Source organism: Vulpes lagopus, chromosome 3 (genome assembly GCF_018345385.1).
Source record: "Vulpes lagopus strain Blue_001 chromosome 3, ASM1834538v1, whole genome shotgun sequence".
Classification (NCBI taxonomy): Eukaryota; Metazoa; Chordata; class Mammalia; order Carnivora; family Canidae; genus Vulpes; species Vulpes lagopus.
Genome location: NC_054826.1, coordinates 131,900,803 through 131,925,436, shown reverse-complemented (window position 1 = coordinate 131,925,436; position 24,634 = coordinate 131,900,803). Strand labels below are relative to the sequence as shown.

At 35.5% G+C, this 24,634-nt stretch overlaps 1 protein-coding gene across 5 annotated transcripts in view; it reads left to right on the top strand.

The window, feature by feature from the left end:
• STXBP3 (syntaxin binding protein 3) overlaps positions 1-24,634 on the top strand; it is a 50,019-nt gene that overhangs the window by 22,101 nt on the left and 3,284 nt on the right. For 4 of the 5 annotated variants that reach the window (XM_041748381.1, XM_041748379.1, XM_041748382.1 and 1 more), the window contains 11 exons: positions 332-486; positions 3,328-3,418; positions 6,092-6,216; positions 9,388-9,483; positions 9,617-9,674; positions 16,069-16,134; positions 16,837-16,917; positions 19,057-19,195; positions 19,602-19,708; positions 20,725-20,817; positions 22,528-22,613. In XM_041748381.1, the coding sequence (XP_041604315.1) occupies positions 332-486; positions 3,328-3,418; positions 6,092-6,216; positions 9,388-9,483; positions 9,617-9,674; positions 16,069-16,134; positions 16,837-16,917; positions 19,057-19,195; positions 19,602-19,708; positions 20,725-20,817; positions 22,528-22,613 (1,097 nt within the window). The remainder of the gene's footprint in view (positions 1-331; positions 487-3,327; positions 3,419-6,091; positions 6,217-9,387; positions 9,484-9,616; positions 9,675-16,068; positions 16,135-16,836; positions 16,918-19,056; positions 19,196-19,601; positions 19,709-20,724; positions 20,818-22,527; positions 22,614-24,634) is intronic. The other variant, XM_041748384.1, reaches the window with a different exon arrangement.

Genomic DNA, 24,634 nt, shown 5'->3' with positions numbered 1-24,634 from the left:
ATTAGATTTTTTAGTTTGACTACCTCAGATTTGTTCATCTGTTGCACAGGTAGTGAAAAACAAACAGTACAATCTGTATATGAAACAAGAATTGAAGGAGAGAGGTAGACTAAGCAGGAAAGGAGAATGAGAAAAGAAATAGGGATGAAATCAAGAGGACAGAGAAAAAATGAGACTTGATTAAGGTAAAGACACAGTGGCCTCAGGAAACAACATGGTTAGTGCAAGTAATTTTTTTAATGTCCCAAATAATAGCTGTGTTTTTTATTTTTATTTTTTTTTAATTAAGTCACCAAATTGACAGTGTGACCTCTTTTTCGGCCTGACTTAGGTTTATACTCTTGATGTACCAGATGCATTCTATTACTGTTACAGTCCAGACCCTAGTAATGCAAATGGAAAAGATGCCATTATGGAAGCAATGGCTGAGCAGATAGTTACAGTGTGTGCTACCCTGGACGAAAATCCTGGAGTAAGATATAAAAGGTAAGATACTCAGTAGTGTCTGTATATTACGATTTCTATTTGATCTCTAGTGTAAAGGTAAGTAATGTCTCTGTGCTTGTGTTCATTGGTTTGCAGTTTATTTTCCATGTAGAATTATGCTGTACATATAGAAGATTTAATGTTTAAGGTTAAAATTTCAGAGCAACTAACAGCCTTTATTACTAAATTTCAGAGCTTAAATTTGGTGTGATTTGCAAGCACTTTTTCATGAGTTTAAGAAATGCTTAGAGGAAATGTCTTTGTTGTGATATAGAGAATACAGTCTTAAAATTAATGTTTTATTAAATTTTCACCGAATTTGAATTGCTATATTGTCTGAATAGTGGTTTTAGTGTTGAAGTGTTCATAGTGTCTAATTCCAGTGGCCATTTTAAATAGATTATTGGGGTTTTTTAAAAATATAAAGTTTGACTTTGATACTATGTACTTTTATTTATTTGCTTCTTTTTAAAAATAAAATTTACTGTGAAGTATATAAATTACATATGTATGGCCTGATAAATTATTCCAAAGTGAACATATCCTCTAACCCCACCAAGGTCAAGAAATATAATGTAGATGGCATCTCAGAGGTTCTGCTCATGATCCCCCTTGATCATCACACCATCTCTCCTCCCCAGAGGTGACTGCTATCCTGACTTCTAACACATTTTTAGTTTTGCCTGATGTTGAACTTGGTAAAATGAAATTATATAATATTTTTTGTTTCTGGCTTGTTTATTCCACATTATGTTCTGAGAGTCATTTATGTTGTTGTATGTAACCAGACAACTTGGATTTTAATCCCTGCTAATTACTAGCTGTGTGACCCTTATGCCTTCAGTTTCTTTATCTGTGAAATGGGAATGATAATAATACCCATCTTATAAAGTTGTTAGGACTCTGTAAAGCTTTCAGGATAGTGCATGGCACTAGTAAAATGGTAGTAGTATAAATATACTGTGGTACTTCTAATAAGTATTATCACTCACTTCTCTTTTAGAAGTTTCTTTAATTTAAACATTGGCATTGGTCAAGTTTGTTGGCCCAACTGTTTAATTTCAAATTCATGTGATACCTTAAGCTATATTACTCTCAATCACTTAAAAAATCTATTAATTACTTAGAAAAGTATAGCAAATCCCATTAATTCAGATGTTACCTAATAAGCTCTACTCATATATACATCAGGTCTTGAAAACATTCTTTTTCTTATAGGTAATGTACTAATTCCATTTCAACCTAGGAGAACAGAGCTAAGTGGTTTATCTTCTGGTAGAGTTCACTGTTCAAGTTTCTGCTCTTGGTATTAGCTCTGTTGAGGGAAATGAGTAAATATAACCATTAATAATTTAAAAAGCTCACCTATGGACGTGTTTTGAGTTCTTAAAATAGTTAAAGAATAATTTAGGCTTTTAAAGTTCTACATGTATTTTCTCAAAGCATTCCTTTTTTTTTTTTTTTTTAATTTTTATTTATTTATGATAGTCACACAGAGAGAGAGAGAGGCAGAGACATAGGCAGAGGGAGAAGCAGGCTCCATGCACCGGGAGCCCGGCGTGGGATTCGATCCCGGGTCTCCAGGATCGTGCCCTGGGCCAAAGGCAGGCACTAAACTGCTGTGCCACCCAGGGATCCCTCAAAGCATTCCTTTATATCTTCTGGACTGTTACAGTGTAATTCTAACATAAAATTACTTCCTTTTGAAATATTTTAAAGCAAAATGGGTAATAAATTATTCTTTATAGTTGCTGCTTTATTTAACTCTCCAAAGTCCTCACAATGAGATCCTCTGTTTTTGAGGTTGGTATGCTAGTTGAGGAGCCTTTTCCAGCATTTTTCTTGTAGACTCAAAAGTACCATAATAACACGTCACTGATCATGAAGTTTTATTATTTTTTTTTATTTTATTTTTTTTTTAAATTTTTATTTATTTATGATAGTCACACAGAGAGAGAGAGAGAGGCAGAGACATAGGCAGAGGGAGAAGCAGGCTCCATGCACCGGGAGCCCGACATGGGATTCGATCCTGGGTCTCCAGGATCGTGCCCCGGGCCAAAGGCAGGCGCTAAACCGCTGCGCCACCCAGGGATCCCTGATCATGAAGTTTTAAGTAAGACTATGATTTTATCATTTTAGAAGAGAGTGATATACAAGATTTTATGCAAAAGATTATGTTGGAAAGATGATCAGCTGTTAGAGAACATGTTGGGATATCTCACACTGCTAGTGGGAAGGATAATTGGTCGACTTATTTGGAGAGTAATATGCTAATATCTAGAAAAGTAAAAATAATATACTTTGTGACTTGGCAGTTATACTTTTAGGCAAACATACTGACTTAAATGTCTATTCTTAAGGTAATGAATACATAGAATCCAGTAGAATCATATGATGGAATACTATTTAGAACTAAAATGATAAATTTGATATATATGTGTCAACATAGATAGATCTCAAACATATATAAAACATATATAAAATAGTAACTATATATAACAGCATTGACAGGAAGACTGCACACCAAATTCATGATCGTGGTTGCTACTGAGGGTTAGATAGAGTAGTGGAGAAGCCTAGGAATTGGGAAGGAAATAAAAGGAACTGCAATTTTACTTATATGTATTATTTTCTTTACATTAAGAAAATTGAAGCACATAAAAGGTTTACATTTGTAAAATCCAGACAAATTGGTATAATATTATATTTGATATTATCTGAATTTTTCTGTTGATAAACTTTTAATAAACTAGCATGGTTTAATTTTAGAATTCAGCTTTAGATATTATAACATGTGTTTTGAAAGAAAGATAATTGTTTGAACATTTTTTCCACTTTTAGTAAACCTCTAGATAATGCCAGTAAGCTTGCCCAGCTCGTTGAAAAAAAACTTGAAAACTACTACAAAATTGATGAAAAGAGCCAAATAAAGGTAATGTATAAAAGGCAAATAGTGATTATGCACAAAGTCTGTTATTTCTTCATAAAGCAAAAAAACTATTGTTCATTTTCCACTACTTATTTGGGAATCATTAACATAGATGGTAGCTGAAACCTTAATAGTGTGGTTTTTGTGGGGAAGATACATGTTTGAAGTAAACACTATGTCCAAATCTGGGCTCTGCCATTTAATTTATAGATATGTCAATTTGGGCAACTTATGTAACTTTTCTGTGCCTGAGTTTTTTTATCTATAAAATGGGGATAATAAGAATACCTATTTTATAAAGTAGAGAGAGGGTTTTTATAACAATGCTTGCTACTGAGTAAACAGTATATTCTAGTTATTGCTAGCTCTGTGACTTTGTACAAATTATCTACTTGAGTTTTTTCATTTATAAAATGGATGAGGTAAACATATTAGCTTGGTTGATTAGTATGAAGATGAGGCAAATTAACGTGTCTGGCACATATAGGAGTTTAATAAATGGCAGCTATTATTATCTTATGAAAATAGTATAAAGTAATCTGAGACTAAGGTTGAGACCTGGAGAATACAGCTTGGGTTGGAGAATGAAGTGAGTAGACTGAAGGAGGTGGGGCCAGAGGCTAGGGAGCCATATGAAGTGAACGGAAGAAACTGTTGATAATTTAGAACTAAGAGGAGATGAGAGAGGAAACCACTGATAAAGTGTTTTTTAGTATGTGGAATGAAAAGAATAATACATACAATGTAAAGGGAACGAAAGCAGGGCTTTAATCTTTTTCTATTTGGAATCTTGGAAGGCATCCCAGTGGAAGGGGCTCTTGAGCTTAAAGAATTAGTACATTATAGAAGAGGGACTTCTTGCTTTAATAACCTGATACTTTGGCAGAGGCATAATGAAAAAGGGAAGTTCACAAACAGCTGCACTGAAATGGGAGGGTGTAAGCTTAGATGTAGTGTTAGTCTAGAACTTTAAAAGTTACTAGAGGTCTGGTGAAAGCTGTTCTGGTTGTAGTTAGGAGGATAGTGGCTCAGTGGGTAGCATAGTAATAATAAATGTTGAATGAGGGAAGAGACATACAATCAGTATGTTAGTAAATACCCTTTTGTCCTTCATAATTTCAATGAAAAAAAAAGAAAATCCGCAAAAAACAAACTTGTCCTTTCCGTTTTTCTGTCTGGGAAATTATACATCCTTCAAATGCTGGATAATTTTCCTTCATTTAAGGGCATGATGAAGTGTCACCTCCTTTCTGAAGCGTTTGCTGACTCTTTAGGTCAAATGATACTTCCTTCCACATATTATCATAACCCCAATCCTTGATATCAGCTTACATTGCACTTTTTCTATTTGTGTTTTTGAGGACTTAAAACTTACATGAATTGAAGGCTAAGTGCTAGGCACTAAATGTTTTATGGTGTTATTACATTAAATCTTTACAGTAATCTCTTCTACAGAACAGCAGAGGTTGTGGTTGTATTTTGTTTTACAAATGAGAATACTGAGATACTAACAAGTTAAACAGTTTGTCCAAAGTCTTATAGCAAAATAGTGGTCAAAATTGGACTCCAACCTGGATCTCTGTGATTCCAGAGGCCATGCTCTTAACCATGTATTTGTCTCAAGGTTTATTTTACAGCAAAGCAAGAGTTTTTGAGTGAGATAGTAAAGTGGTAGTACAAAGCTCCCAAAGTAGGAGGGGACCCAAGAGGGTTGTCCCTGTCTCAAGGTTTAAATTAATAAATGGTTAATTAAAAAATTTTAAAGGTCTATTTCATGTAATTTAACTAAGTCTCATATATGTAAATAAATAGGAAATATCTGTCTAATGAGTTGTAGTTACTTATTTTTTTCTTTGAAGGTTTTATTTAAAGTCAAGTTTACGTATAGTGTTAGTTTCAGGGGCAGAATTTGGTGATTCATCACGTGCATGGATTTGTAGTTATTTCTTACTGCTTTAGTAATTCAAAAAATTTATTAATTTCTAAAACGAAGTATGGAAGATACTGATATTAACAATACTTTTCCCGCCACTGTTATTCACTGTTTCATGATTAGTGCTATTTGTGAATTAATAACAAGGCTTTCGTTTTGATTTGCCATCCTAGCTGGCATCAGTATAATCTTTTTAAATAGCATAACAGTTAAGAGCACAGGCATGGAGTGAAACTGACCTGGGATGGAATATCTGTTCTGCCACTGACTAGCTATGTGATTTGGGCAGGTTACAAATTTTAAGCTTTAATGCCCTTGTCAAATGGAGATAATAATACCTGCCCCACACGGTTGCTATAAGAATTAAATTATATATTTTTTGCTTAGCACTTGTGCTTAGAGCTTTAGTAAATACTGTTCATAATTTATATCAGTTTTAGTGTCTATGGAGCTGAATTCCTCAGAAAATGGATTTTAGTGCAAGGCAGATGTTACTTTTTTACAGTGAATTTTCACAATATTGTAATATTGAATATAACCCCTTAATCTAATTATGAAAGCTTTTGGTTTTATAGTCTTGTTTTTCTCTTTGTTGTGCCACTCTGAATTTCTATTTTAATAGAACTTCATGTTCTTAAGAATGAGACAGAACTTAGGAGAAGTCTGCTTTTGTTTTCTGAGATACTAACAAGGTGTTCACACGAATTCAAATTTCTGAAGATAATTTTATCTTGTTATTCCAGGGTAAAACTCATTCCCAGCTCATAATAATTGATCGTGGCTTTGATCCTGTGTCCACTGTCCTGCATGAACTGACCTTTCAGGCAATGGCATATGATCTACTGCCAATTGAGAATGATACATACAAGCAAGTATAACTTGAAGGGCATATAAAGGGCATATACAAACAGAATATATAGGATATGAGCATTCATGTAGGCACCAGAAATCTAAAGCCCCTGTAACTTTGATATTCAGAAACCTGATCATTCTCTTACCGCTATAATCATAACTTGTTAAAAATATCTTGACCTTGTAAGTTAATGGATAATTTGCTTTGGAAAAGCTTTTTTGGTATAGTTACTTCCTTAACTAACGTGTACAACAAAGGTACATTTAAACAGGTAGAATTTGGACTTTTTGCTTATGTTAAGAGTAAATACCAGGCTCACTACTATATTTGTTGAAGTGGAAACCATATTCAAACTTGTTAGGCTATAATTATTCTGACTCACACATGCAAAAGTATCTGTGTGTATATCTTGTTAATATAATGTATTTAAGAAGATTAGAAGACTGGAAAACTGAATAGGATAACTATTAAGAATGGGCATAGTGTTACTAATTTGATACCTATTGACTTATCTCTAATATAAGCATATGTAGTTTAAAAGTAATGCCAAATAGAAAGCTAAATGAAAAGTGAAATAACTTTTCTATCAAGGAACTATTTTACTGTATTATTGTGAATCATTTTGAGCATATATAGATGTACATACATGTATATATTACATGTTAATATCATAATCTCTAAGTCCAAATTGGCATTTTTCAGCTATGATTTACTGCTTAAGCATAGTAGAAAAAGGAAAATGAGTTAGTTTTCTGAAATTTTATATTTAAATTAATTTAGTAATTCTAATAGACGAAAAGATCTATTTTCTATTGTATGTATTGTAATTTATGTGTTTTTTGTTGTGTGTTTATTTGTATTCTGGTCAAATCCTGGCTCCTAAATTTTTCTCTGTGTAATTTATATTACTGTCTGGTGACATATAGAAATCAGTATTGCTATTTTTCTAATACAAAAGTAGTTTTAAACAGTTTATTCAGAATTTTCAGAAGAGATACTGTTTATCTCTTGTCATTTAGTCTCTAAACCTTCATTGCCCAAGAGATTTAAAAAAGAATTAAATTTTATTTATTTATTTATTTATTTATTTATTTATTTATTTTTAAGGATTTATTTATTTATTTATGATAGACACACACACAGAGAGAGAGAGAGAGAGAGGCAGAGACACAGGCAGAGGGAGAAGCAGGCTCCATGCCAGGAGCCCGACGCAGGACTCGATCCCGGGACTCCAGGATCGCGCCCTGGGCCAAAGGCAGGCGCCAAACCGCTGAGCCACCCTGGGATCCCCCAAGAATTTTTAAAAAGGAAAAAAAGGAATTAAAGGACTTGGTTTCAGACTATAAACATACGTGTCAGATTTTTTTTTTAAGATTTTATTTATTTTTATTCATGAGAGACAAGAGAGAGAGGCAGAGACACAGGCAGAGGGAGAAGCAGACTCCATGCGGGAGCCCGATGTGGGACTCCATCCAGGGTCTCCTAGATCAGGCCCTGGGCTGAAGGCAGAACTAAACCACTGACCCACCTGGGCTGCCCCATGTAAATAACCTAGTATTTACAATATTTGTCTCTCACAGGGCACCTGTGGCTTAGTTGTCTAAAGCATCCCAACTCTTGATTTCAGCTCAGGTCAGATCAAGCCCCATGTCAGGCCCTGAGCTGGGTGGGTATCGAGCCTGCTTAAGATTCTCTCTCCCTGTCTTTTTGCCCCTCCCCCTCCATCCATCAATCAGTCAATCAGTCATCTCCCTTCAACCCCTTATTTGGCTCTGTGCTGGGTGTAGCGCCTACTTTAAAAAAAAAAAAAAAATTCTCTCCCTAGGTTTGTTGGCAAAGAAAGCCAGGTTTAATCTTTTTAAGAGTAAAGAAGAGGCTTAAAAAAAAAAAAGCCAGCAATACTCTATTCTGAATCAGAAAAGTCCAGAGATAAGACTAAGATGGAAGCTTGAACTACTTATGTTTTGTAGTCCATTACAATTGTTAATGGAACCAATACAAAGCAGAAAATTCTCAGTATCCATATTCTACTTTTTATTTTGGTGATTGATTGATTGATTTTTGGTGATCTCTTTAAATGTACTCTTAAAATAGGGTTGTCATCTTCTTTTAGTATTGTTAGGCTTACTGCCGTAATCTTTGTTTATAAATCAAAGGTTAAAGATATTATATGAGTACAAAGTGGCATTTTAAATTGCAAATGGGCGGCTTCTGTTCTTAGTGTATTCTGAGTAAGCAGTCCCTCTACCTTTGGATATCTGCAATTAAGACCACATAGGTAAATGGTTTTATAGGTGGGGCCTATAATTTGGGGAATTCTGGAAGTGAGTGCACTCACACAGTAGAAATCTACATTTATTGTCTGCAGTTTAGGGCTGGGAAAGTTCAAATCTGCCTTTCCTAATCTTGGCTCAGGAAACTGACAGTTTCAAGGGTGATTGAATCTCCCTAGCTCCACAGATGGAAGGAGGCTATCTGCATAAAAAAGAGAAGGGAGAAATTACATTTGGGGAGGCATTCAGGAAGCCCATTTTGAGTAATTTCATGAACTCCTTGAATTGCTTCTTGCTTCAGTAGGACTCATTAAAGCAATCACAGTTTTTTATGACTACATTAGTAGTTCTTCAAAGGAGATGTGGTTTATAGGATTAGGGAAGAATATAGAAACAGATAATACGTGTTTATGAATTTATTTACTTGGATACATGTTTATGAAAGTGTGAACTCTGACATCAGTATTTAATAGGCTACATTAGGGGTGAATTTCTGTTCTTCACTTAATGAGTCTTTGATAGTTATGTTGATGGTTATGATGAGCACATCAAAATAGTATTTTAAGCGATTAGGAGATGTTAATATAAATTCAGTCTTGTTCTTAGAGTTGATTGTAGGACATTGAATTTTTGTTTCATAAAAACCATTTTGCTGACCCTAAAACTATAATATAGCTAAATCCTAACATTTGAAAACAAAAATATCTTGGTAGATAGCACTTTGAATTTTAATGTAAGGATAGCAATATGCCATAGTTTTGATTAGGTATTCTTTATCCTCCTAAAATATTGATTGAATAGTGTGTATTGTTCAATTTCTTGATCTGAGTGTTAAAATTAGTATTTGTAAAACTGTTTCTTCCACTTTTGGTGGGGGGTAATCCAAAAGATTTATATTTCTGTCTACTTGCAGATACAAAACAGATGGGAAAGAGAAGGAGGCAATCCTTGAAGAAGATGATGACCTCTGGGTCAGAATTCGACATCGACACATTGCAGTTGTATTAGAGTATGTGAACCCACTTTAATTTTTATTACATATTTTTCAGGCACTATGTACATGAAAGTGTATTTTATAATCTAAAATATTTCTCTAAAGAGTTACACCTTGGAAATCTAAAGAATTTCCTCAAATTTGACAGGGAAATTCCCAAACTAATGAAGGAAATTTCATCAACAAAGAAGGCAACAGAAGGAAAGGTAAGACTTTTATTTAACATTCAAAATAATATGGTGAGTTTTAAAATGTGTTTAAAGTTTTTATTTTATCTTTTTAATTTTCCATTTGGCAAAATTTCTGACATACACAAAAGTAGAGAAAATGAACTCCCATGTATTACCTAATCTATTACCTAATCTCAATAGTTAGCAACATTTTGTCTGTCTTGTTTCATTTGAATTTATTTTTAAATTTTTATTATTTTATTTTTAATTTTTAAAAAAAGATTTATTTATTCATGAGAGACACACAGAGACAGAGACATACATCGGCAGAGGGAGAAGCAGGCTCCCTGCAGAAAGCCTGATGTGGAACTCAATCCCGGATCCCGAGATCACATACTGAGCTGAAGGCAGACAACCACTGAGCCACCCAGGTGTCCCTGAGTTTATTTTTATTTTTTTTTTATTTTTTATTTTTATTATTATTATTTTTTAATTTATTTATGATAGTCACACAGAGAGAGAGAGAGAGAGAGAGAGGCAGAGACATAGGCAGAGGGAGAAGCAGGCTCCATGCACCAGGAGCCCGACGTGGGATTCGATCCCGGGTCTCCAGGATCGCGCCCTGGGCGAAAGGCAGGCGCCAAACCGCTGCGCCACCCAGGAATCCCTGAGTTTATTTGTAAAAGGCCATTTTAGCTGATTTCATCAGTGTATTTTTGTTAGATATTTTTTTTATATTGAGGTGTAATTTACCTAAGTGCACAAATCTTAAGTATATACTGAGTAAATTTTTACTTTTATATGTATATATTTGGAACCACCACCTAAATCAAGATAGAAAACCTTTCCATCATTCCAGAAGATTATACAATAATATCATCTGTGAATAAAGAAAATTTAACCCAATCCTTTCCAATCTTTATACATTTTAAAATAGTTTTCTTTGTAGTTAATATCTCTTAGCTTTATAATGTAGAATAGAATTGATGATAGAGGTTATCATTGTTTCATTCCCAGCCTTAGGAGAAACATGTTTGAAATTTCACCTTTTAGTGTTGTATTTTAGATACATCCTTTTGTTGTTGTTGTTGTTTTTGAGAGAAAGCACAAGATCGGGAGGGGTGGGCTGAGGGCAAGGAAGAGAGAGAATCCCAAGCAGTCTACACATACTGCATGCGGTCCAGCGTGGGCTCCATCCCAGGACACTTGAAGTCATTATGTGAGCCAAAATCAAGATTTGGATGCTCAATTTACTGAGCCACTCAGGTGCCCCTTTAGATTTATCCAGGATTATCCTATTATTAATTTGCAAGTAGGATGTTCAGGTTTTTGTAATCAGAATGGGTGTTGGATTTCATCAAATGCTTTCTTAGCATCTATTGAAATTATTTTTCTCCTTTTTTCCATTAATATGATAAATTACATTGATTCTCTAACAAACCAACCATGTATTCCCAGAATAAGTTGCACTAGTCTTGATGCATTATCCTTTTCCTATAACACTGAATGTATTTGCTAAAATTTTGCTTGGGATATTTAATTCCAGGTTTATGAGAAATATTTCCCTGTCATATTCCTTTTTTATTTTTTTAAAAGATTTTATTTATTTATTTAGAGAGAGCCACTTGTAAATAGGGGGAGGGAGAGAGAGAATCTCACACAGACTCTGTATGGAGCACAAGATGTCCAGTACAGGGCTAGATATCACAGTCTTGAGATCATGACTTGAGCCAAGATCAGGAGTCGGACACTCCCCAACTGAGCTGTCCTGGCACCCCAGAATGTATCCTTATATTATCATAGTCTACCTTAAAGTATACTTTTGCCATGTCCTGAATAATTCAAGAATCTTACAACAGTTTAACTACATTTACCCTTTCCTCTTCTGTGCTATTGTTTTCATATATTTTACTACAACATGTGTTTTATAGACTAAAGATATCATTTCGGGGCGGGGGGCTGCCTGGGTGGCTCGGTTGAGCATCTGACTCTTGATTTCTGCTCAGGTCATGATCTTAGGGACCAAGCCCTGTGTGAGGTTCCATGCTCAGCAGGGAGTCTGATTAAAATGATCTCCCTCTGCCCCTTGCCACCCCCACCCTATGCTCATACTCTCTTGTTCTCTCTCTAAAAATAAATAAATCTTTTAAAAAGATGTTATTTTTGTTTTAAATTCTCAATAGACTTCTGTTTTTTGTTGTTGTTGTTTGTTTTTAGAGAGAGAGAGAGAGTGTGTGGAAGGGGTGGGGAGGGGGAGAATTTTAAGCAGGCTCCATGGCCTGCATGGAGCCCAACATGGGGCTCTGTCCCACAGCCCTGAGATCATGACCTGAGCTGAAACCAAGAGTTGGACATTTAACCGATGGAGCCACCAAGGAGCCCCAATTCTCAGTAGACTTTTATATTACCCACATGTGTGTGAAATTTATTGTTACTTACTCCTTATTACTCTTCAGTGTTTTTCCATGAAGGCTGGATGAATTTTCAACTTTTGTTTTATCTGAGGATATCTTTGCTTTGCAAACTTTTCAGGTACATTTTTGCAAGATTTAAAATCCAAGGTTGGCAGTTTTCCTTTTAGCAGTGTGAAGATTTCAATGCATCACCTTCTGGCTACCATAGTTTATATTAAGGAAGCCAGCTTTCATGTTGTTTTCCTGAAGATAAAGTGTCTTTTGGGACGCCTGGGTAGATCAGCAGTTGAGTGTCTGCCTTTGGCTCAGAGCGTGATCCCAGGTCCTGGGATCAAGTCCTGCATTGGGCCCCCTGTGAGGAGCCTGCTTCTCCCTCTGCCTATGTCTCTGCCTCTCTCTGTGTGTCTCATGAATAAATAAATAAAAAAAATTTTAAGTGTCTTTTTAAAGATTTTCCCTTTATTTTTGATTTTTAGCAATTTAGCCATCATGTTTCTTACTGTAATATATTTTTCTTGGTATGTCTCTTCCTTGGGTTTGTTGAGCTGTTTGAATCACTGGATTAGTAACTTTCATCATATTTGTAAAATTCTTGGCCAGTATTTCCTCGTGTCTTGATTTCATCCTACTATTTCTCCTTTCCTCCTAGGACTCCCTCTACTTGAGTTAGATTTCTTTTTTTTCTACTATATTCTACATCTTTTACATTCTGTTCCTTTTTTTTTTCCATACTTTTTTCCTCTTTGTTTTAATTGAATGTTTTCTATTAACCTGAGTCTCCTATTTCTGTCTCTGTTGATGTCCATTCTCCTGTTAAAGTCATTCTATATATTGTTCTTTTTACATTGATTTATAAAAGTTCTCGCTGTATAATATAAAATTCTGTGTGTTTTGCAAATTCCTACAATCATATAATCACAGTCAATATATAGAATACTTCCATTACCTTCCCAAAATTCCTTTTTGTCCCTTGTAGACAACCCCTCTGTTCAGCTCTGATCTCCTGGCAACCACTACTCTGTTCTCTGTCTCTATAGTGTAGCCTTTATAATACAGTAGGACTTCTCATTTATTGTAATACACTTAATATTCATGTTGCATGTAACAGTGGCTTCACCAACTAATTACTGAGTAGTGTTCCAGTTTATGTGTATACCACAGTTTATCTACTCAAATTGTTGAACTTTTTTTTTTTTCAGGTTGTTGGTAATTATGAATAAAGCCACTATAAAACATTCAGGTCTCGTATAAACAGGTGTTTTCATTCACTTGGGTAAATGAGTGAAATTGCTGGGTCATATGGTAAATGCTTTTTTAACTTTATAAGAAAATTCCAAACTGTTGTGGCTGTACCATTTTATACTCCCACCACCATTATAGGAAGTCACTTTGGTTTTATTTTTATTTATTTTAAGATTTTATTTATTTGAAAGAGAGACAGAGAGTGATAGTACGAATAGGGAGGAGATGGAGAAGCAGCTCCCCACTGAGCAAGGAGGCTGATGGAGGGCTTAATCCCAGGACCCTGGGATCATAATCTGAGGAGAGGATAGACTCTTAACTGACTCAGCCACCCAGACATATTTGACAGTGGTTTTAATTTCTAATACTGCATTTAGTTTTAAGATAGCTGTTGAATTTTTAAAATAAATTCTAATTTTCTGATGAAATACTGTATCTTTCATCCATTTAGTCCATCTTTTCCTGTTTTCTTTAACATAAATATGTAATTTTTGAATTTCTTGTTTGCTAACTCCCCAACATCTGGATCGTCTTAGGTCAGCCTTTTTTTTTTTTTTTTAATAAATTCCAGTATAGTTAACATACAGTGTTATATTAGTTTCAGGTGTACAATATAGTGATTTAACAATTCCATACATTACTCAGATGTTTATCATAAAGTGTGCTTTTAATCTCTATCACCTATTGCACCCATTCCCCCTGCAACTCCTCCTCTGGTACCATCAGTTTGTTCTCTGTAGTTAGAGTCTGCTTTTTGGTTTGTTTCTTTTTTTCTTTGTTCATTTGTTTTGTTTCTTAGATTCCACATGAGTGAAATCGTATGGTATTTCTTTTTCTGACTGGCTTATTTCATTAGCATTAGACTCTCTAGATCCATCCATGTTGTTGCAAATGGCAAGATGTCATTCTTTTTTATTTCTGAATAATATTCTATTGTGTATATATACCACATCTTCTTTGTCTGAGATCTACGTTTATTGACTATTTTATCGCTTCACTATTGATCACTTTTTTTAAGATTTTATTTATTTATTCATAGACACAGAGAAAGAGGCAGAGACACAGGTAGAGGGAGAGGGAGACGCAGGCTCCATGCAGGGAGTCCGATATGGGACTCGATCCTGGGTCTCCAGGATCACACCTCAGGCTGCAGGCGGCGCCAAACCGCTGCGCTACCGGGGCTGCCCTTGATCACTTTTTTTTACATGTCCAGTAGTATTTCGGTGTATGGTAGACATCTCAGATAACATATTTCAGAGGTTCTAAATGATGTGGGGTTTTTTTGTTGTTTTTTTGTTTTTTTTTTGCCAAGAGTATTAAGTTCTTTTCTGATGGCTGGGTAGCTCAGCAGTTGAGTGTCTGCCTTTAATCTGCTGATAAGTAACTTTAATTCTGTTGAGACTTAATACAAGGTGCTGTTATGGTGAGTGTATTTCCTTTTGTACTTAGTTCAAAGACATAGTCCTAGTACTGAATGTCTGGTATGTTCACTTAGCTCTTTCTTCTTTGTGTTTTTTTTTTTTTTTTTAAGATTTTATTTATTTATTCATGATAGTCACAGAGAGGGAGAGAGGCAGAGACATAGGCAGAGGGAGAAGCAGGCTCCATGCAGGAAGCCCGACGTGGGATTCGATCCCGGGTCTCCAGGATCACGCCCTGGGCCAAAGGCCAGCGCTAAACCGCTGTGCCACCCAGGGATCCCACTCTTTCTTCTTTGGATCAGAGAATACCAGTATTTTCTTAGCACTAAGATCCCTCTGAAATCTTTGTTTAGCATTTAGCCACCCAGCAGTTGTTCTGTGGTAGTCCTTTAAGAGTTTTTCTGTTTACGTGTGCACCTTAGCTTTTGGCTAGGGATCTCAAGCAACCTTTCTTTGAGTTATTTCTTTGAGTTATGTTGTGACTAGCTCTTTCTCTGTAGCACCAAACCCCCCCACCCCCCGACCCTACCTCACGAGCCCCAGCTCTAATCTCTTTCTTCTATTCAGAGAGACTAGAGCTTTTTACATGAATTCTGCTTTCTTTCCTATGTTTGGGAAAGTGTCCCAGTGAAACGTCAGAGTCAGTACAAGGATCACCTATGCTTTTCTTTTGCTCAAGTATCTTAGCTGTGAGCTCTTTTTCTCATACATTGGCTGAGAGCTCTTATGTATTTTGTCCAATTCTGTTGTTTATGGAGGGAGACTAATTCTGATACCAACTACTTTGTTGTAACTTAAAGCCTTTTGAACTTTTTTTTTAAATTTGCCACATATTTAGAAAATTAACAATAGGGGGATCCCTAGGTGGCTCAGCAGTTTGGCACCTGCCTTCAGCCCAGGGCGTGATCCTGGAGTCCCAGGATCGAGTCCCACATTGGGCTCCCTGCATGGAGCCTGCTTCTCCCTCTGCCTGTGTCTCTGCCTCTCTCTCTCTCTGTCTCTCATGAATAAATAAATAAAATATTTTTAAAAAATTAACAATAAAACTACAAGATTTAAAAATTATTATATAGAGGGTACCAAGGTGGAGCAGTCAGTTAAGCATCTGACTCTTGGTTTCAGCTCAGGGTATGATCTCAGGATCATGAGATTGAACCCCTCCTTGGGCTCTGGGCTCAGCAGAGAGTCTGCTTAAGATTCTCTCTCTCCTTCTGCCTCTCTCCTCTGTGCGTGCACTCTCTCTCTCTCAAATAAATAAAAATAAATCATAAAAAATTAAGAAACTGCAAAAATTATTATACAGGATATCTGCATTATAAGTTTGCTTTAAAAATGTTTGACTTTTTTTTCTAGACATCACTTAGTGCACTTGCCCAGCTCATGAAAAAGATGCCCCATTTTCGTAAACAGATTACTAAGGTAAGCAGTATTGTATATGAGATTACTTTATAATTTTTAGTGTATTAGTCCATCCAGTTCTATAGTCAGATTTAGTAGTGGGTGTCTTGGGATACTTGGTATTAGTTACCCTCTAAAATTCATCCAAATCCAGCTTCAACTTTTTGTATCTTTGTCTTCATCAGCTAGAGAATTTTGTATTTATCAACTTAAAAAGAAAATTCAACATTGGATTAACCAGTGGTGGTTCTGCTTGGTTCTTTAATAATTATATATTAGTAGTTAAGAGCAGCTAAGCCGTGTTAGCATTTAAACTGTTCATTTTGCTGTATCAATCCTTCTTATGAGTCATTGTCAGAATAATCTTAACACATTTTTTTTTTTATCATATGGCACCCTGATCAAGAACCAATAATATAAATCCAAAAACTTTTTCTGTTGGACTTTTAGGGCTTAGCTTTTTTTTTCCCTGACCACCTTTATCATTACTCTTAAACACATAGTCAACCCTTCCATTTTATTTTTTGCTGTCTCTTGATTGTCCCCTGTGGACCATGTTAATTCTCACTTCTCTTTTTCTTGAACTATTTTCCTTTTTTACGTGGTACCTCCTTTCCACCTCAGCCCATAATTTCCTTCATGCCCATCTCACAAGTTTAATATTATCAATTGTACAAAGAGAAGTTAAAATGTATTCAATAATTGATTTCTTTTGTTTTTCAGCAAGTTGTTCATCTTAACTTAGCAGAAGATTGCATGAATAAATTCAAGCCTAATATAGAAAAACTCTGTAAAAGTGAACAGGTATGTGCAGAGTGAGAAATACCTATGTCATCATAAACTTCTAGATTGAACTTTGTAAGATGCACTAAATCACAGAATCTCTTTTAGAAGGGGGCTCAACTTGGCAGTATTTAAATACATCACTCCCTGGTTACCTGGGTGGCTTAGTCGGTTTAAGCATCTGACTTGATTTCAGCTCAGGTGTAGATCTCTGCAAGGTGGAATTCAGGCACCGTGTTGGGCTCCACACTTGGGCATGGACCCTACTTAAAAAATAAAAATAAATAAATAGGGATCCCTGGGTGGCGCAGCGGTTTAGCACTCGCCTTTGGCCCAGGGCGCGATCCTGGAGACCCGGGATCGAATCCCACATCGGGCTCCCGGTGCATGGAGCCTGCTTCTCCCTCTCCCTATGTCTCTGCCTCTCTCTCTCTCTCTCTCTCTCTCTCTGTGGCTATCATAAATAAATAAAAATAAAATAAATAAAAATAAAAATAAATTAATAAATACATCATTCCTCTCCAACATTATCAGGTAGCTATAGGTATCATAATAAGCAGTCTTTCCTAATCTATAATTGTGTGTTTTGGGTTAAATGTGATAATTTTAGTGTTTGGAACATTATTTCAGAGTAATGCTATTCGCAGGCCTTTCTTAATAGATGCAACATTTAATGCAGCACCCTGCAGCATACTACATTGGCACATTTAACTTGTTTTAAGAGTCCCTCCTGCCCCCCTCCCCCACCGCCGCCATAATGCCAAAACTGTTTAGACCGGTGCTAAGAGAAATGGAATGCAAGCCCTATTGAATTTTGTTTAATTTTTTTGAGACACTGAGAGAGCAAGAGAGAGCATGAACAGGGAAAGGGCATGGGGGAGGGAGAGAGAATCTTAAGCAGGGGTTCAATCTCATGACCTTGTGATTATGTATTACCTCAGCTGAAATCAAGAGTCAGACATTTAACCAACTGAGCCACCCAGGCACCCCAAGCCATATGTAATTTTAAATATTACAGTATAGCTGACTCTTGGATGGGGATCAGGGGTGCTGATTACCCCACACACACACACACACACAGTAAAAAAGTCCATGTATAACTTTTGACTCCTGCAAAACTTGACTCCCCCACGCTAATAACCTTCTATTGACCAGAAGCCTTACTGATAACATAAGCAGTTGGTTAACACATATTTTGTATGCTATATGTATTATATACTGTATTCTTACAGTAATGCAAGCTAGAGGAAATGTTTCTAAGAAAAGCATAAGGAAGAGAAAAATACATGTAAAGCACTTTGTTATATTTATTGAAAAAAATCCATGGATAAGTGGATCAGCACACTTCAAACCTGTGCTATTCAAAGGTCAACTGTAGTCACGTTAAAAAGGTAAAAAGAAAGGTAGTTAATTTAAACAATGTATTTTAAAAAAATAAAAATAAACAATGTATTTGACTTGATCTAATGTTTTCCAAACATTATTTCAACATGCAATCAATATAAAAAATATTAGTGACATATTTTACATTCCTTTTTATGCACCAAGTCTTCAAAATCTAGTGTTTTCATTTATGAATACATCTTAATTCAGGCTAGCCACATTTCAAGTGCTCATTGACCACATGTGGCTCAGGATTACCCTAGAAGCATAGGTTTAATCATTTTTTTCTCTGAATTATTTTTTTGACTTTTTATATTTTGTACAATCAGTAGTTTACAAGTAATGCCTATATTTGAAGTATCATCAGTGTTACATTAAAATTTAGCAAGATTTGGGCAGCCCCAGTGGCGCAGCGGTTTGGCGCCTCCTGCAGCCCAGGGCGTGATCCTGGAGACCCTGGATCGAGTCCCGCGTCGGGCTCTCTGCATGGAGCCTGCTTCTCCCTCTGCCTGTGTCTCTGTCTCTCACTTTCTCTCTGTCTCTATGAATAAATAAAATTAAAACTTAAAAAAAAAAATTTAGCAAGATGTAAGATCTTTTAAAAAATATTTTATTTTTAATCTCTACCCAGTGTGGGGCTTTGAACTTAACAATCCTGAAATCAGGAGTCACATACTCTACTAACTGAGCCAGCCAGGTACCCCTGGATTTAAGAGATTTTTAATTGAGAAGTGAACTTGGATTATAGGCCACTGACTATATTTAATTTTCATTAAGGACCTGGCACTTGGAACTGATGCAGAAGGACAGAAAGTGAAAGATTCTATGAGAGTACTCCTACCAGTTCTACTCAACAAAAGTCATGATAATTACGATAAAATAAGAGCAATTCTACTTTACATCTTCAGTATTAATGGTAATAGAGACTTTATTTTTATGAATATATTAAAATACTCAGATCTAAAATCACGTTATAATAAGTAATTACTACTGATCATAGGAGAGTCTTAGAAAATTCAAAGGTAGTAGCTTATGTTGGGTAAAGGAAAAATTGGAAATTGGGAGAAGATTGAAGGATATATAATTAAATATTTGCTTTTATTTAAAAAGCTTTATTCATGGGTACTACCTGAAACTAGACATGATTGTGGTAGCAATTATGTGATTTTTCCATAAGGAAAAATTGGAAATTGGGAGAAGATTGAAGGATATATAATTAAATATTTGCTTTTATTTAAAAAGCTTTATTCATGGGTACTACCTGAAACTAGACATGATTGTGGTAGCAATTATGTGATTGTGCACTCATATTTTTATCTAAGGAACTACGGAAGAAAATTTGGACAGGTTGATCCAGAACGTAAAGATAGAAAATGAGAGTGACATGATCCGTAACTGGAGTTACCTTGGTGTTCCTATTGTCCCCCCAGTAAGAAATCTTTCGTTCAATATATATTCCTATCTGTACGTATATGGTTGTTTGCATTAAATATGTTTTCTTATGTGGGAATCCAAGTAAATAATCTTCTTAATTTTACTCTATAGATTTGGTAAGTAAAAATTTTTTTTTTTTTTTTTTTTTTTTTTTTTTGTAAGTAAAAATTTTTAAATTTTGTTTTCTGTATATGAGTAATTTGGACAAATACATTTTTCTAGTGAATTTATATCTTAGGTCTTCTGTTATAATTTACTCTTTATGCTTTTCTCTATGATTCCTTTTATAGCAAATCTTGAAAGAACTCTGTTTAGAATCTCTTTCCCATCAAGCTTTGCACTTTTTTTTTTTTAAATTTTTATTTATTTATGATAGTCACAGAGAGACAGAGAGAGAGGCAGAGACATAGGCAGAGGGAGAAACAGGCTCCATGCACCGGGAGCCTGATGTGGGATTCGATCCCGGATCTCCAGGATCGCACCCTGGGCCAAAGGCAAGCGCCAAACCACTGCGCCACCCAGGGATCCCGCTTTGCACTTTTGAGTAAATATATTTTCTGGTACTGATACATATTTTATCAGAGTACAGAATATTGTGAAATTGCGTGACTCCACCTACTTAGATTTTTTGAGTAGGCATTTCTACTCTTAGTTGGTTTTTTTTGTTGTTGTTGTTGTTTTATAAGAATATATTAATTTGAGAGAGAGTGAGCAAGAGAGAATGCTCACAGCAGAAGGTAAGGGGCAGAGGGAAAGGGAGAAGTAGACCCACCACTGAGCAGAGAGCCTGACATGGGGCACAGGGATCTATCCCAGGACCCTGAGATCCTGATGTGAGCCGAAGGTAGATGCTTAACCAACTGAGCCATCCAGGTGCCCCTGCACTCTTAGTTTTACTGAGTCAAACAGTCAACATAGTATTTGCTGTACTTACCTTTTTAAGAAATGTAATAATGTAATGTTACTATATAAGATTACAGGTTTTAAATTTTTTTCTTCTATTTGTATTAGTCTCAACAAAGTAAACCATTAAGAAAGGATAGGTCTACAGAAGAAACTTTTCAACTCTCTCGATGGACACCTTTTATCAAAGATATTTTGGAGGTAAAATTCATTAAATTTTACTTATACCCTAAGTGCCTTTGTGTAGAATATTCTTTTTCCTTTTTTATGTTTATCTGTCAGTCTGAGCATATCTGTTGGTCAGAAATTTCTGCTGTACTGGGAGGGTTCACAAAATAAGGCTGTATCTGGGGTCAAGGGTGGAAAGGAAATGTGAAGATTCTTTAAAGATCTCAAACAAACATACAAACTGCCTCAAAATAAATAAAAGTAAGCATACATACTGCATTATTGGGAAAAAAAACCCTATTGTTTTAAATAACTATATGTAGCAGAAGGTTAAATAATTTATTTGAATGAAAGTTCTACAAAATAACGTTTGCATACAACCAGTTAGACTCTGGTATTCTTGGAAAAGTATTTGTGTTATTAAACTGTAAATTGTAAATTATAGTTTGCTGTTCCGTCCAACAGATGGCTTATGCCTTTAGTACTGTTTGCTTTTAGAAACTAATATTCAATTATGGAAAATTAGAAAATGAACTAATAAAAGTTGTATTATGAGCAGTAAAATCATGACATTGATTGTTCAGTTATAATATAGTTTCATTTATTCCAATTTTCCTTTGACTTAAACCTGTTTCAACTTTGCTTTGGGAACTAAATGTGTATAATTTATGACTATAATTTTCCTGTTTTGTTTGGCTGATTTTGTCATTCACACATTCTTAACCATAGGTGAAAAGTTTAAAGAATTTAGACTTTGTTTTCTACAACATAACCTACCCAACATAACCTACCCATAACAAGGATCTAGCTAAGTAGTTCTTCTTGGCTGGTACATTTAAAATAAGAATTGACTTCCTGAATTCTGTAACAAGTATTTGCATGTTAATTTAAAAAGTTTAGTTTTGGCTCAGTGGCATTCTAAGACCTTCAGGATTTCTCCTGAAACTTGATTTCTTTGCTTCTTATAGTTTTAATGAAATATTCTTGGATTACTAAATACCTTTTGCTCATTCTTTATGCCTATGTACTAATAATACCTTTTATATTACTGTGCTGTAATGTAGTGGTCTCCAGATTGTTATAATCATGCATAACTTAACCATAAAAATTGTGAACATAAGCTTATAGTATATGACTATTTATAAACTATGTATTACTGTTCTGGTGAGAAACATAATCTATATACCTAGCAAATCCTATATCATAAACCCTAAAAAAATTTTTTTAACAAAAGGAAAAGTTCTCTCATCCCTTTGGATTGTTTTGATTACCCTTAGGTCAGGGATGCACATCCTATTTTAGAGCCACTGCAATGAAGGACAAGGCCTGGGCTCTCCAGTAGCCTAAGAGGTATGTCAGGACTAGGATATTATTTAGCACTCTAGAGATAAATGTTTTGATAAGGTCTCTTATCAAAGGACTAGGATGTTATTTAGCACTCTAGAGATAAATGTTTTGATAAGGTCTCTGCAATCCTTCTATCAGTATTGGAGACCCTCCACGTGAAGAAATGTAAACATTCAGTAAATATTGGTTTAATAAGTAAGTAAAGGATTGCATTAGTTTTTGAAGCAAGTAAGATTTGTAAGTTTCAGAGAGTAAGCTAACCTTATTTCATTAAATATTTACATACCTTTAGGTCCCTGACTTGTAAACACAAGTTTTGAGTTTTATGTAAAATGCACAAATAAAAAATCCTGGAACTTACATTTTTTTGTTGGTGTTAATTCTTTTCTTCCGTAGGATGCCATTGATAATAGATTAGATTCAAAAGAATGGCCATATTGTTCCCAGTGTCCAGCAGTATGGAATGGCTCAGGAGCTGTAAGGTAAAACCTATCAATGAAAGGCGGTGAAACTGTCGATATGATATTGCAGACTAATAATTGAAATGGTACAGAAGTAACTCTAATATTGGCAGCTTTCCTGGAGGCATAGTCACTTAAGAGACAGGTTTTCTGTAACTTCAACCTGTTTTAAGTGATTGCAGGTAAGCAGTATGAAAATGTACTGTATCATTAAAAAAAAAAAAAAGTTTCCTATCTTATACTGAAGTGTCAACTCCCAGTCCCATCCTACTTTACATAATACCAAACTGTTGTCTCTTTTGTTCATTAAATGGGTAAACACCCAAGTCTCTTGTTTGCTAAGATTAGACTAACACTCCACTAGGCAGACAAGCCTCAATTTAGTTTACCACTCCAGTGTTTAGCTTCCTCTTTACTGCTAGCCTTTGGAGATTTCTCTTATTTGTTTACTTTCAGCTGTGCTTTTAAAAAGGAGTTCACTCTTATTTTAACCAAAGCTTCTAGGTGCTTCCTAGAGATTTTCAGGATCTAGGGATTTTATTATTATTATTTTTTATCTATCAGAATGTAAAACACCAGCACAACACCTTATACATGTATGCGAAACAAATTACTTGTTTTATTTTGTTTGATTATATTTATAATCCCATTGTCCTAAAATTGCTATTCAGAAATTTAAAAATTAATAGGATCACATAATTGTTTTGGGCATTATTATTTCCTTTTTTCTCTTTTCTTTCTTTCTTTTCTTTTTTTTTCTTTTTTTTGCTCTTTCTTTTGAAAAATTTTTTTAAAATTTATTTTAGAGTGTGTGTGTGTGTGTGTGTGCGCGCGTGCACATCCGCGCGCAAGAGTGAGGCAGAGGGAAAGAATCTCAAGCAGACCTCCCCACTGAGCATGAGCAACACAGGGCTTGATCTCAAAACCCTGAGATCATGACCTGAGCCAAAATCAAGAGTTGGATGCTTAACTAACTCAGTCACCCAGGCACTTTTTGAAATAGTCTTCTTTTTTATAAAAAATTTTTTTCTTTAAGCTTTTGTTTTTTATTCATGAGAGACACAGAGAGAGAGGCTGAGACATAGGCAGAGGGGGAAGCAGTCTCACTGTGGGGAGTCCAGTGCGTAACTCGATCCCAGGACCCCAGGACAGGATCACAACCTGAGCGGAAGGCAGACACTCAACTACTGAGCCACCCAGCCGCCCCTTGAAATAGTTTTTATTGGGCAGCCTGGGTGGCTCAGCAGTTGAGCACGGCCTTCCGCCCAGGACGTGATCCTGGGGACCTGGGATCAAGTCCCACATCGGGCTCCCTGCATGGAGCCTGCTTCTCCCTCTGCCTATGTCTCTGGCTCTCTCTGTGTCTCTCATGAATAAATAAAATCCTAAAAAAAAAAAAAAAAATTTTATTTATTTATTTATTTATTTATTTATTTATTTATTTATTTATTTTTAAAGATTGTATTTATTTATTCCTGAGAGACACACAGAGAGAGAGAGAGAGGGGCAGAGGGAGAAGCAGGGTCCCTGCAGGGAGCCTGATGTGGGACTCGATGTAGGACTCAATCCCAGGATCCAGGATCATGCCCTGAGCCGAGGGCAGACGCTTTAACAGCTGCTCCACTCAGGCGTCCCTTGAAATAGTTTTTTTGTTTTTTTTTTTTTTTAAAGATTTTATTTATTTATTCATGAGAGACACAGAGAGAGGCAGAGACACAGGCAGAGGGAGAAGCAGGCTCCATGCAGGGGGCCTGATGTGGGAATTGATCCTGGGACTTGGGGTCACGCCCTGAGCCAAAGGCAGATGCTCAGCTGCTGAGCCACCCAGGTGTCCCTGTTTTATGAATTTAATTGTTTCAGATTCCACATAGAAGTGAGATCATGCAGTAGTTGTCTTTTTGAGCCCAACATAATTTCACTTAGCATAATATCTTGCAGGTTCATCCATGTAGTTAAAGTTGGCAGGATTTCATTCTTTTTATTAAGTTTTTATTTTATTTTAATTTTTTTTAAAGATTTTATTTATTTATTTGAGAGTGAGA